Genomic DNA, 15,290 nt, shown 5'->3' with positions numbered 1-15,290 from the left:
AAAATTGATGTGACCTCTGTGTTGGACACATGCAGCTGATGCATAAAAATACATGATGTAATCCATTCACTGCTCCCGAGGGAGAGAGCATGTCAAAACCACCACTATAAATATTTATGAACTACACAGATGCACATCTGCATGCACAGTGTCAAAAAATGTTCTTGTGTGCATTTGAGCATGACTTCACAATCTCAAAGACGTCTGTAAAAACAGAGCCCATATGAAGGATTTTTTTCTGTATTGATTTTGCACTGGTTAATTTGTGTCGTGTCTGTAAAACGAACAAGAAATGTCCAGGTTTTTTTTTTTTTTTTTTTTCTCATGGTGCAGAAGACATAAAGGCTATTGTATTGTCATTTTCTAACCTTTTGCATTCTCTGCATTTACATCATCACTTAACTGAACTGCATCTGAAGTATTTAGATACTGGGCTGAGGTTATTCTGATGAGATCTCAAGGTTTTCAGCATCAGTCAGACTCTGACATCTCGGAGACATCAACACTGCCATCCAGAGGAAATCTGAGCACTCGAGTGGACACTTTAAGAGTATTTCATGTGCATTAAAACACCAAGGAACCAATTTGACGACTTTGTATCTGTGTTTTATTGGGCGGGAATTTATTGCATGTTGATTTATTGACATTTTGAAATGAACTCCCAATCTGATTTACAATAATTGATCATGCATTTGGAATATTTATAGGTATGCAAATATTTATAGGAATAGTGATTTAAATGATTGTGGCTTAAGAATGCAAACAAGTTGATAACATGGCGATTTTAAATGTCATTTTGAGAGTATGGCCACATTATCCTTTGGTTCTTTTAGACATGTCATGCACTACTGATTACCATATTCATACATCATCCTGTTATTACTGTAGTACAGTCAAAAACGAGGCAATGCCCAGTCATTTTTGTGTTACGGTTCTCAGAAGTCCCAGAAAGTAAGTAGCGCAACAGCGCCATCTAACGGTCAAGAGAAATAATGCAGAAGAAACCCATCACGCATGACTGGTAATATTCATTTCCCCCTTTTTAATAGGTTCACAAAATACATGACAATATATAGGCTACATAAGGATCCCTGTACAGTTTATCTTCATCAGCTGTTCAATGTAGCCTAGTCAGATTACAAATGAACATGTTTTACACTTGAGGCACCTTGTGTATCCCATTGAAAGACACACAAATACTTGACAAGTTCAGAAAGGAAAAGCTAAAGGTATTCTAGTGAACTCGCGCGACGTTTCTGACGATTGGTTGACTTTATTTGGAGCCGCGCGTTAATTGTTCCAAAAATATTGCGTGTCTGGCAACATGTAAAAGTTTTTCTGTAATACTATTCAATACATATACAATACTTTACAATCCTAAAATAATGAATATGATCGTCGCTATATTACATGTAAAAACTGCCGTTAGAAGCTGTGCACGAATTCAAAACCCAAAAGCGCGGGAACTACGGCTGAGCCGTTACACACGTTCAGAGATCGCGCCATAAATACACAACAGCGCAATTTCAAGCATAAACTTTCACGTCGCTGCATTATAAACAGGACTATGGATGAAACAATGCAAACACATGAAAAAATACTAAAATCTGGAGAATAAATGATGGAAAGCAAATATTTCAGATTATGCTCACAATCTCTGTCTGATTGACAGTTCATCGGGTTCTGAATGGAATATCTGCCATATTTGTATGGAATACAGCAAGAGCAGGAAATGATTCACACGTGGAACAGGAAATAAGCACAGGTCAGTGTGATGTTGACCTCAAACTCTAATGAGATGCTCTACAGTGTTCTTCGCACAAAAAGAAAGAGGCCTCGGAAATATAAAGCATCACTCTGGAAATTCATACGGGTGTTCGTGCAAAATACATCATCTGCTTGGAAAACATTCACTGTATGAGAAGATATGGAATTCGTGAACAAAATAATTTTAATGAATCTCGGAAAAATCCAAAATCCTCTTGAAAATGGATTGTGGCTATAAAAACAAAACAAAATGCAGATAAAAATATCGACTCTAACCTCGTTTCACGAAATCATCGAAACCTCCAAAAATGAGGTAGCTGGTACTTAGATGTTGGCTGATTTTTTAATAAATACGAATTATCCTTAAGGAAATATATAAATATGGTTGAGTAAAATAGCTTAACTTATGCACTTTGCAGTTTCTTTTCTCCAAAGTAAAAATGAAGGTAAATTTTCACGTGTACAAATGTAATATTTTAAGCAATACTATCATGTTTCTCAACATGAAATGGCATTCACAGTCCATTTTACTCCTAAATTTAATAACATTTTTGATCACTACTTGCATAGATCCTTTACACACACACACACTCACATTTCAAGAATTTCACAATCAAGCCATGTCCGAAACAACTAACTGGCCTAGAAGAACTACGTTAGCCTCCGCTGGTGCTCTAGTGTTTTGGGTTTGGTTAACATCGCCACAAATACTCTTCATGCAACCAGATGCACCGCTAATATATTAAAACCTTTTCAAACGCCACAGGATATGTGACTTTAAGGCTTCAGTCACTGCGGTAGAAAAATACTGTGTATTAATCTCAAATTCCGTTTGGGGGAATTATTTGAAATCACAGGAAATGTGATTTTTCTTCATGCAAATAAAGCCTGTTTTAAGGAGGGAGAAAATGTGCTTGAAAATAAAGTCAATGGCCTAAACCATGTTCTCATGAAGTTCACCCAGTTTTTCTTCAATCTCACGACAGCAACGTTATTCTTCCAGCCACCTCAAGCTCCGCATACAATAAACTTTACTGCACTTCGCCCAAATATCTATATACATAAAGAGCTTTGTGTTTAAACTCAATCAAAACGAAGGCATCCCATCTGACTGATCGAGCCCTTAGTGTGTTGATTCATGTTAAACGCTGTAAAAACGCTTAATAAAAAAGCCTCTGAGTTCAAAACCAATAACCGTTTTGTCATAAACAACAAAAAAAGAAACACTGCACGCTCTCAAATGTTAGTCGCTGACAGGTGGAGGGTTTGCGATTTGTTGACGCCCTTTTCATTTTTTTCCATTTGTGATTTAGTTTCAGAGTCAGACGTTGCTGTCCTCGAGCAGCGGTTCGAAGTCCTCTTCGCTCCCCGGCAGCTGTGTGTTGGTGTGAGCGCCGGCCAGACTCGCGCTGCTCTTACGGGTTTGGCAGGGCGTCGCTGGGGGCGTGGGGTGGTCCGGGATGAAGAGAGCGACTACAAACGCTGCCACCACTGTGCAGGCACCCAGGAGGAACGGAGGACCGGGGATTAAGCTCTTCTACACAAAAAAAAAAAAAAAACAGGCAGAAGGTGAGTGGCATTGGAGGAAGACAACACGGATTTATGACACCGTTTGAGCTTCTGACTGAGTATTTTTTTAGTTATATATGTAATACATATGTTAAATGAATATATCAAGTATTTTCCACAATGCAAGTAAAGTTTTTGATGAGCTAAGTTAATTTGCCACATGCAAGTAGTTTCAGTTTAAATACATAAGTTTAGGCTTCTAATAAATGTCGCTTTCCACTATAATTAATATTCGTTTTTTACTTAAATTTTTCATTCCTGTTCTGAATAACATTTATGATCATATGATAAGATTTTACTTATATGCTGATGTGAAATTATATATTTTTATATTTAAAAATTGTTTTGTGCAAATATGGCAAATTTTGTTATATATAATATATAATTTTTACATGACATCATACAGCAAACATTTTGTACGAAATAAAGTATAGTGAATCTATAGTAAATATATTTTTACACACACATAGACAGATATATACTGTGCAAAGCAAAATAATTTATATATATATATATATATATATACATATATATACACACACACATATATATACATAATTTTTAAATTTTTTACTTTCTGCTCTTAAAGTGATTAATTGAGATTTACATTTAGTCATTTAGCAGATGCTATTATCCAAAGAGACTTGAAATGAGGACGATAGAAGAAAAACATTTATTTTATTATTTTTATAATTATTGTTATTCATTTATTTGCTCAAAAGTCACCTCAAAAGTAACATTATCATTTATATACATTTTAAATAATTTCAACCAAAGTCATTGTAGCCAAATATGTTCAAAAATTCTATTAGAAAATAAATATTTTAAGCAGTAAAATTGCTGTGCGTGGAGTGCCTTTGAGTCATGATGCAAATGAATCACTGAATCAATATTTTGAACTGATTCACTAAACCAGGTTGAAACTGTATAGCAGCCAGACTGACACCTGTACCTCTGGTGAGGGCTGTAGTGGCATGGCGTAGTCGGGCTCGATGGAGGGGATCTCGCTCAACTCCACATTAAAGAGGAAGAAGACGAAGCCGTACAGCGCCGGACCCAAACCGTTACAGAGCCCACGAATCCCTGTTATCATGCCCTGAACCAGACCTGAGGTAACACAGCACACACACATGAAAACATGCTGTATAAATGCAACAAATTATTATTATTATTATTATTATTTAAATGCATCAGATTTTCACTTAGAAGCCAACATGAAATAAAAATGTGTACTTTCTGAAGTTCCTGTTTTTATAGTGCACAGATGTTTTTCTTCAATCCTTAAAGTTTGGAACAATTATAATCTTGAAAGTTGTCAGATATAAGAGTTTACCCTGTTTATCTGGATCTGCGCTGCATGACACTAAAGCGCTCACAGCAGGGAAGGTTATGCTGGACATCGCTGCCACCGCGCCTGCCGCCCACATCATCCTAAACAAATATAACATCAGCATAAACCACAATCGCTTCTGGACACGATGAACATCAAACAGAAGTGACTCGCTCTTCTTAAACCAGATCATTGTTATATAATGCATGCATAAGCAGATCATTTCTCTTGATCTCGATGTGAACTCACCACGGCTCGGACCCCAAACCGTACCAGGCCAGCTGGAAAATCTGGAAACCCAGACCCAGAAGAACCGTGTTCTTGTTCCCGATGGTCCTCATTAATAAAGTTAGAAACAGCGTCTGAAGGGAACATGAGAATTAATAATCACACTGCCCTGCAACATATTTGCTGAACAAATAGTCGTTTCTTACTAATTCTGGGGTTCAAATTCCAAAAAAAGTTCATTTTGCTTCAGCACGTCACAAAATCGAATGCATTCTGTTGCATTTTTGTTTGCAATGGCCAAATTATTCTTCATTTTTAAATTAAGAACTTAAAAAGGGCAGAAAATCTTACATATATAGTCATGCATTAAATGTTGCATGCACTGCAAAAAAGACCAAAAAAAAAAAAACATCTTCAATATATATTTTTAGTTTTTCCAGTAGAAACAGCTTTAAATCAGGGAACATTAACTTTAGATGCAAAAGGCAGATACTAAACCTGAGAAACTAAAAAGTGATTTCAAGCTGAAAACGAGAACCAATATCTGTCCATGGAGAATGAGAAGTTGTTTTACCTTTGAATTAAGTAGATATTTCTGAGCCCACTGGTAGATATTTATTAATTTTTATTTTCTTAGAAAGCAAGACTGTGCTTCTGTTTTAATTTAAGAATCGTTACACATTTGCTCTGGAAAACAAGACAAAGATACTCAGGAACAACAGCACTTGTTTGCAGCGTCATCAGAAGGTAGAATAAAAGATATTCCCATTATACTTAAGCTTTATTTACTTATTTATTTTTGAAAATGAATCAAAAAGTAATGGATATCTGTAGGAATTTCTATTTTCAAACTTTGAAGTATTGCCAATACAACTCATCGTGCTTCCTAGATATTTACATTTAAAGATCATCATGACAAATGATGTTCCCTATAATTTATTCATTAAACTTGTGTCTTAAAAGGTCTTAGATTTATCTTCATAAGATCTTCATCAGAATTCCTGCTGTGTAATTATCATTCCATTTCAACATGTATGACATTATGCATGTGATGATATCTGGTTTTTGTGGCCAGCAAATGAAAACATACACATGCGTTTCCAGTGTTTTACTAAATCCAAACAGCTTTTGTGGGGCGAAAAGCTTATTTATTCATAAACCTGTATTTATGTAAAGTTCTTTGACATTAAATGATATGAATATATTTTCCACTCTTTTGCAGATTTTAAGTTAAAATATGCATTTTAAATACTTATTTTTTAACATTAAAACCAAAACCTTAAAAAAATCAACTGGTTTTGTTATTTTGATGAATGTATTAAAGCCTGATACATATGCATCATTTGAAAAAAATTAATTATTATTTTATCGTAGTAAAATGTGATATTTATTTTTATAATATTTATTTATTTATTTTTATAAAAAATATATATATATATATTTGCACACACAAAGACACATTATATTTATATTATTTTAATATTTCAACTTAGCATCATCATTTTAGGTAAAATTAAGCCTTTTTGCAAATCAACAGCTATTTATTTTCCAACATGCAGGGAGCTGTTGTTGTTATTTTACTAAGCCATCATTTTCATTGCTGTATCACGGAGCAAAGCTGCTAGAATTCAACTTGCTTGTTGTGGGGCTAAAAATAAAACCCCTCCACTTAAATAAACCAGTTAACACCATGCTATCTGCTCATTAAAGTGCTGCCTATATTTCATTACATTTACCGCTGAACTTTTAAAGAAATTCGATTCAATTAGAAAGCGTTTGCGAGAGCCACTTTCACGAGACGCCTCGTCGGTTCAAAGACACAAGTAATAAGGCACAGCAATATATATATATATTGCTTCAATTAAATACCTGCGCCAGGATTGAGAGGATTCCCACCACGCCGATGAACACCGCGATCGTTTTGGGTGAGAAGTTAATGACCTGAGAGACACAGAGAAAGAGCCACATCACCATCAGTCTGCACCAGCGCACCTCGATCCAATGAACTCCGTTATATCCAGTAATGATCCATCACTGAACTCAACTCAACGCTCAGACAGGATGCCACTAACAATCCAGCTGAACTTCCTGAGAAACCGACCAGTGTGTGAAATAGAGTACAGCTATTATAAATAAGAAATTCTAAAACTAAATAAATATATATTAGGAAAAATTATACTTTTATTCAATAAGGATGCATTCGTTTCATTGATTAACTTTAAATCAATACTGTTGTTTTGAGGTTCTATTCATCTGTGAAATAAAATAAAATGTATCAGTTTCCACAAATCATATTGTGGAAATGCTTCTTGAGTAGCAAATCAGGATATTAGAATGATAAAAAAAAAAAAAGTAGTATTATACAACGATATTTACTACAGTTTTTATTTTTAAATGTAATTTCAGAATATTATTCTCTTTAATTTTACTGTACTTTTAATTTTTTTTAAAAATGCAGCCTTGGTGACCATGAGACTTAAAAAAAACACATTTAGAATGAATGAAAAAGTATTTACTATGATATTTACTACAAGTTAGCACATTTTGTTGGTCATCATGCAGAAGCAATTTGAGTAGTATGGTAGTGTTTTTGTTTACTGATCCTACTTGTTTAGTTAATTAGAAGCATGCTGGTACTAAAAACCTTCCAGTCAGCAGACAGTGAAAAATGCAACATAAATAAAGCACCCTGCAGGATAAACCACTGATGAAAGTTTAATGGAAGCAGACAGCTGCTTTAAACAGGAACATTAAATATAGAACCTTTATATTTGTTCTTTAAAAAACAAAAATAAACCGCTTACCTGTCGCAGGTAGAGGAAAAAGCTGGAGTACTGGCCCGCCTCGGGCAGATAGGACAGAAACACTGTGATACAGATGAGCAGAACGGTCGTGTCCTGCCCGACCTTCCGCAAAGACTGCAAAGAAACACAAAAAGCATCAATAAAACATTCAGTAGCTCATAAAACCAAAATAAAAAAAAATTTGTATAGTAGTGTTTTATTTTAAGAATCGGTACGAAACAGATAATTGTAAGCAGATGTAATTTTTTCCATTTAAACTACTGATATATTCCATCCTGATATATTTAAATCAGGATGGAATGAGAGGTAAAATTGAGGGCCATCAGAATAGCAGTGATATGAAAAGCCATGTTGCTGAATGACAGAACCTAGTGATGGCCATGTAGAGGGAGAAGAGAAGTGGTCCATGAACTGAGCCCTGAGGCACCCCAGTTTGTAAATGTTGCAACTTGGACACCTCACCTATCCAATCAATTATATCCTAATCAATTATATATATATATATATATATATATATATATATATATATATATATATATATATATATATATATATATATATATATACACATACATACATATATATATATGTATGTTGAATATCTATTTTTTTTACATAACGTCGTCATAAAAATAAATAATTGTAAAAATCAATAAGATCAATAAGTTCTTACAGCAAAAATTGCTTGATTTAAAAAAAAAAAAAAAACATGTTTCTCAAGTTATCTTCTTTTATGTTTCATAGTTTGTGAGGTCGTTGTAGCATAAAAATTTACAGTGGGTAACATACGTTTTTTTCTCAGAAAATATATTTATGAAGGTGCTGTTGACATGGAATGTTCTCCAGATGTTGATAACAACCCAAGTAATCCATACATACAAAGAAAACAATACAAATAAGTCCATTCATCCTTCCTTCAATTATATGAATTTTGCCAGTGCCACACCATGATGTTTTGGTATGATGTGCCATCTGAGTGTATTATGGCCTCCAAAGAGCTCAATTTTTGTCTCATCTGACAAGACTTTACAGGCTTGTCTAAATGTGGTGCAGCAAACTTTAAACGAGCTTCAAAATGCTTTTCGTTCTGCAATAGAGCTTTGTGTGGTTGTTGTTGTTTTTTTTAAACAATTGTACATGCTGAAGCTCTCCACAAGGCATCCTTGGCTCTTAGAAAACGCTTCTGATACATTTTTTACACTGCTCTTTCAGAAATCTTGCGAGGAACACTTGGTCGTGGCCGGTTTATAGAAAAATAATGTTTTTTCCTCTTCCAGATTATGGCCCCAACAGTCCTCACCAATACATTCAGAAGTTTAGAAACCCTTCTTTAACCAATGCCATCGGTATGTTTTGCAACAATAAGGCTGTGAAGGTCTTGAGAAAGCTCTTTGCTTTTTCCCATCATGAAATGCTTCTTGTGTGACACGTTGGTAATGAGACACCTTTTTATAGCCCATCATTTGGGACCAAACCAGCTAATATTAATTTCCTCTGACGAGAAGCAGGATTTCTTTCAACTTACTGATAGATTTCTGCTGGTGTCTTGGCTTTCTTCATGTGTTCATGTTCAATACTTCTCCCCTTTATTACAAAGAACTTCTCATTCGTCTTATTTTCTTTGCACGTATGAATAACTTGGTTTGTTACTGACAGCTGGTGAAAATCCCATGTCAACAGCACCTTCAGAAATATATTTACTGGGAATAATGGTGATGTGTTCGTCAAAATATTTCTTTCTAAAGCTACTATTTGCAATGTTTAAATGTCAAAAATAGCATTTAATAATCTTTTAAGTTACCTTTTCATAATGCTGACATATCATTATAACCCAATAATACCAAAAAAATTAATAAACAAGTGGAGAATGCTCCTAGAAATCCTTACAGCGAACGGGTCGGCCTGTTCCCAGGAGATGGGCGTCCCCCATGTGTTGAGCCTCATCTTGTCAGGCAGTGACTCTGGGACGGCCAGCAGGATGAAGCAGATGTCAGCAAGAGCGATGACCGTCGCCAGCAACACCACCAGATTATCTCCGTAGCTGGCCGAAAGGTACGCGCCGATGGCCGGACTGGTGACCAGACTCGCTGCGAACGTCGCCGAAACCTGGAGGTGTAAAGAAATATAACTCATCTATCCATCTGGGTCAAGGACACTGAATCCAGGTCATGCAGAAGAACCTTGGAAATAGAAATCTCCTAAAACAGCTTCACTGAGACTCTGAGATCTGTCCAAGATGCTTTTTATATTTAATAAAAGCCACTTACGAGTCCGTACGCCGTACTCCTCTCACGCACATCCGTGACGTCTGCGATGTACGCAAAGATAACGGAGAAAGTGACGGAAAATGTGCCGGACACTGATATCATGGCAAAGTACCACCTGAAAACAAAATAAGAATATAAGATGAACTAAGACGTTGATTTGGAGCACCCTAAATGTTTTTCCGATGAATTTCCGTAAACTTTTTTTGGTATTGGATTACTGGATAAAACATTTAAAAAAAATATATATGTTGTCACCACCACCGGTCAGACAAACAGAGCTGAGTAAAAAAAATAAATAAAAAAAAAATAATATATATATATATATTATGAATATAATATATTATGATTAGGATTATTAATAATAATGATGATTACAAATGTATTAAATATTATATAATAATTTTAAATCTTATATAACGTAATCAAAATAATTATTGAAATTTTAATATATATATATACATTTTATGAAAGATAAAAGTATAAAGAAAACATTTAATGTTGTAGAAAATACAAAATAATAAAAAATATGTTAATGATTTAATACATTGAATATTAAGTATTAAGTATAATATATAATTAGTATTTAAGGTATATATAAATTATATAGAGGTATTTAAAGTATATATATATATATATATATATATATATATATATATGTGTGTGTGTGTATGTGTGTGTGTATATCAAAAACAAAGTAAATAATTAATATATATCTTTTATAATGATTTTTTAAGTCAAACATTTTATGAAATATACATAATAAAATTATATAATGTTAATTTAAAAGTCAAAATATTTTGTATATAATATTATTATTTTATATTAATTATAATATTATAATATATATATATACACACACACACACACACACACACACTTATTTAGTTACTATTAAAAAATTAAAATATTACAAATATTCCATTGCATATTATACATTCATAACAATTTACATTCATCACAGTTTAAAAAGGTTCCTGATATGTTCATGTTTTCTCTGCAAGTCACATCATCTGGCCCAGTGTATTGCACTGTCAGAGATCAGAGGTCACGTGAGGACAGTCTTACCATGGACTGAGTCTCATGAGCGGGATGGGCGCACACGTGAAGAACACGGTAACCAACAGAAACGATCGTCTGCCCCACACGTCTGACAGAGCGCCGATTAACGGAGCGCTCATAAACGACAGCAGACCCTGACGAACCAAAGCAGAAACATCAGCGAGACAATAAAACCAACACGCACCACCGAAACCAGTCCAAAATATCCCCATCACGTACCTTCACTCCCTGAATCAGGCCGTTTATTAAGAACGTGTGTTTGGGGAACGTTTCATGTAAAACCTACAAATGAAGGATTCACATTTCAATAGACAGATCAAATATAAAACAATTTATTTCTCAAAATTAAAGGTGCACTGATGTGTATTTTTCAATTTGCCTTCACAAATAACCAAAGACTACAGATGGCTATCAAGTGCTATTTAATGTATATATTAAGATATATCATTTATTTATTAATATTTAGCTTTCATTTTCATATTTTTGGTTTTCATTTCAATTTTATGTTTTAGTAATTTAATTAGTTTTTTATATTTCTATTTAGGGTTTCTATTTTTTATCTATTATTGATTTCATGTCATATTTTAAGTCATTTAACTTATTATTTATTTTAGTTAACACTCAAGGCAACATTTAAAATTTGAAGTTAACTTTTTTTTTTAGTTTTTCTTATTTTTGAAGCAAGTTTTAGAAGCATGGGTTTCATCTAATATTTATATTTTATTTCAGCTTTATTTAAATTACCAAAGCATATTTTTAATTGTTTAGTTTTCAGTAATAATGCTAAAAACTAAGTGTGCTTTTGTAATTTCTATCATTCTGAAAATAATTCTAAAAGTTTTATTTTTTATTTCAATTTAATTTAAGTACTTCAACTTATTTTATTTCATTTCAATTAGCTGCAAAATCAAATTAATTTTTTTTTAAGGTTACGTTTTTTTACTTCAGTTTTATTTCAGTTACTGGAAATAATTTTAATAGTTTTAGTTAATATAACACTGCAAACTGATGCTTTTGTCATTTTTATATATTTTTTCATATTTCTATATAGATATAAATTTATTTTTATTTAAGCTTAGGTTTTAGTAATTTTTGTACCTCTAACTTATTTTATTTCAGCTTGCTGCAAGGCTAATTTAGTATTAGCACATTTTTTTATCCAATATCTATATTATTTCAGCTTTATTTAAAATACCATAAAAGGTATTTAATAGTTTTAGTTTACAGAATTCTTACATTTTATTCTTTTGTTTTTTTTTTAATGTTAAAGTTCAGTTCTTCATGAAATGTTCCAGAAATATTACAGAAACAAAACAGCATAAAAATGTTCAGTCTCTCAAGATTGAATAGTGGACTTTAACCTTTCATGGACACCTTCTGGTGCCAAAAATTTAATATTGCATTTGTAATGACAGAAGTATTAATCCTGATAAACGTGAAACACAAACAGAACTGAGAATTAAAGTAACTCACAGTGAGCATCGGCGTGGTCAGGAGACCCCAGGCGAAAAACTCCAGGAAGATGACCACGACAGCATGATAGACGCTCGGCTTCCCGATGCCCTGCTGGACCTGCAGCATCACACACATAAACAGCTCTTTATTAATAATGCTAATCAGAATGCTGAATGCCAGACTCCTCGGCTTTCACTGGGACTCGTCTCATTGCTATTCCTCCGGGATGTTTAGACACAAAAGAGCAAAGAGATTGAGTCGTGCCAAACTCTGTTCACAGTCTAATGTCTCAAAGAATTCACTGTGATGCTTAATATGCCATCGCAAGAATGTCTAACGAATGAAAGAGTGCAGAATAATATCATTTAATCTCATTTATACATGAAGCAGGAAACACAGAGACGGTATCTGGCTGAAAACAGGACCCTTGTTTCTCAGCAGTTATAACAGTTATGTAATGGACAGCGTTTAACTCTCACTGAATCTTTCATGGATCTGTGAAGCTTTTTAAGGCTCTAGGAGCACTTCTTGTGTAATGTGATAGAACAGTTGAATAATATAAAGAAAACAAAAACGTAATATGCGAGTTGCATGTATGAATTTTCTTTTAATTTTATTCAATTTTAATTATTTTAGTTGTTTTTCATGACTGTGTTTAGAAAAAGAGTAGAAAATTGCATTTTGTAAATAAAATACATTTAAAAATCTATTTTTTTTTAAACTTCCCAAAAAATTCAATTCATTATAAAATACATAAACATGCATTTATAATAAAAAATATAAAATACACATTTTATATATATATATATATATATATATATATATATATATATATATATATATATATATATATATATATATATATATATATATATATACAAAAAAACTTTTATTTGATGCATAAATATATATTTAAATATGTAATGGATGTAACTTTAAATATAATTAAGAAATTTATTTTATATTTTATAATAAATGCATGTATACATTATTATATAGTTATTATACATGTATAACTTTATATGCATATATATATATATATATATATATATATATATAAATGTATAACTAATATATATAAAAAATTATATAAGATTGTTAACAATAACAATTTTTATTTTAAGATTTTACATAAAATAATAATTACGTTCACATATATAGCTGAGCAACAATCAAATTAGTAAATACTTATTTGTAAATCCGTTTAATTTCTTACTGGAAGAATGAGTTCTGTCTGAAGCTCAACAGGAAGCGCTGATGACATCACAGACAGTAAGGAATGAATGAATGAATGAAGATTCCGGCGTCCCCATGACAACAGACTGCGCGCGCGCATCAGATCTAGGTGTTGTGTCCGCGCGCTCGCGTCAGTTACGTAATAACACACAGCAGCGCTCCATTACAGCATTAGCGTCACCTCACCCTGATAAAAACCATCGATATCGCACATGACACCTATCGATATTACACTATGAAAAATCATATAAAGACTTTGTTATATCGACAATTCGATCGCAGTTTTAAACAAATCCGAAATGATGTGATTTGTCAGATAACGTTGGCCGCTCGTGCACACGTATATAATACGATTAAAAAGACAAATGTTTGCTCATGCACGCGTGTTATAACGCAGCAAGCCATGTAAACACATATTGTATCATTGTACATGTTTTACGCGAGTAACCGAAGCTAATATCAACAGAAAACACAATGAATGAATGAATGAATAGGTCTCAGAGGCGTGTTTGCGTCATGCGTGTTATTCTCACCGGAGTGTCATGCTTCATTATGATCCTCTTGACCAGCACAACTCGGCTGCTGTGTTTAGGGTCTTTCTCGCCCATCTTTTTCATCATCTCATCACATCTCACGTGAGGAACGTAAAATCCGTCCTGCTGCGTGCATATCTGCGCTCCTTCCAGCTTTAGTCGAGTACAGCCGTCCAACCGGCCAAAAAACACAAATCTGCGAGGTTCTGCTCGGTTATATTCATCCAGTAACAAGCAGCCCGTCCGGATGAAGTGGTGCCTCTGCTGTGAGTATGTGCCGTGTGTTACGTGATCGCAGTGCGCAGAACAGCGCCCCCGCGCGGTCAGACGGAGGAACAGCGTGGCCTGGCGACTGAAGAACAAAAAGATGATGCATCCAGAGGATGTTACCAAGAGGCTTAGACAAATATATCACAGTGAACTGGATGATGAGACCTCACTATTAATACAGCTTACTATAAATCAATTTGCTTATTTATTTTTATATTAATTGAAAGTCTGTTTTTCACGTAGATGCAAAAGCCTCTACGTGCCATTTGAAATTTTGTTGAGATTCAGTCATTTCACTTCAATGGCAGTGTTTATTTTCATTGCTATTAGTGCAAGTAATTTATGCATATAAATACTATCCCACACAGAAACAGAAAATCGGGTTTCAAATCGATTCAATATTTGTTTTTGTTTTTATTTAAACGTGTCTTTGCTGTGTAACCGGTGATAAAGACCTTTTATCAAATATAAAGACAGATTATGTGATTCCATAATATTGTTTTATAAATACATATATTGTTTAAAGTCGGTCTATTTTAGTGAATCAGTTTAATATAAATGAGTTTGTCTTCGAACTCAACTATTTTTATGGCTTGCATCAATAAGTTAAGTGGCTCTCTGGCAGCAGATCTGTAGCATGATGAAGTTTGTTGATCTGTATCACTAGTTTTATGTAATGCCATAAGGCGACACGAAAAATAAGCATTACACTTATCATTTACAGATGTAGGAAATATAGTTTTCATGTTTGGTGTGTGAATCCAATAAACTG

The 15,290-nt window shown here is 33.5% G+C and overlaps 1 protein-coding gene across 1 annotated transcript; it reads right to left on the bottom strand.

Moving 5' to 3' along the window:
• Nucleotides 1–1,019: 1,019 nt before the first annotated feature.
• Nucleotides 1,020–14,546, bottom strand: mfsd14ba (major facilitator superfamily domain containing 14Ba). The gene is made up of 12 exons (XM_026245847.1): nucleotides 14,249–14,546; nucleotides 12,498–12,596; nucleotides 11,244–11,306; nucleotides 11,031–11,158; nucleotides 9,966–10,080; nucleotides 9,586–9,804; nucleotides 7,699–7,812; nucleotides 6,764–6,835; nucleotides 4,916–5,028; nucleotides 4,670–4,767; nucleotides 4,289–4,443; nucleotides 1,020–3,304 (listed from the first exon to the last, which is right to left on the bottom strand). Exons 1-12 carry the CDS (start codon nucleotides 14,333–14,335, stop codon nucleotides 3,089–3,091), a joined length of 1,479 nt encoding a protein of 492 aa, XP_026101632.1. The 5' UTR covers nucleotides 14,336–14,546; the 3' UTR covers nucleotides 1,020–3,088.
• Between the last annotated feature and the right edge of the window lie 744 nt (nucleotides 14,547–15,290).

The sequence above is a fragment of the Carassius auratus genome, unplaced genomic scaffold (assembly GCF_003368295.1).
Source record: "Carassius auratus strain Wakin unplaced genomic scaffold, ASM336829v1 scaf_tig00011176, whole genome shotgun sequence".
NCBI classification, from domain to species: Eukaryota; Metazoa; Chordata; class Actinopteri; order Cypriniformes; family Cyprinidae; genus Carassius; species Carassius auratus.
This window is presented reverse-complemented; position numbering and strand designations above follow the sequence as displayed.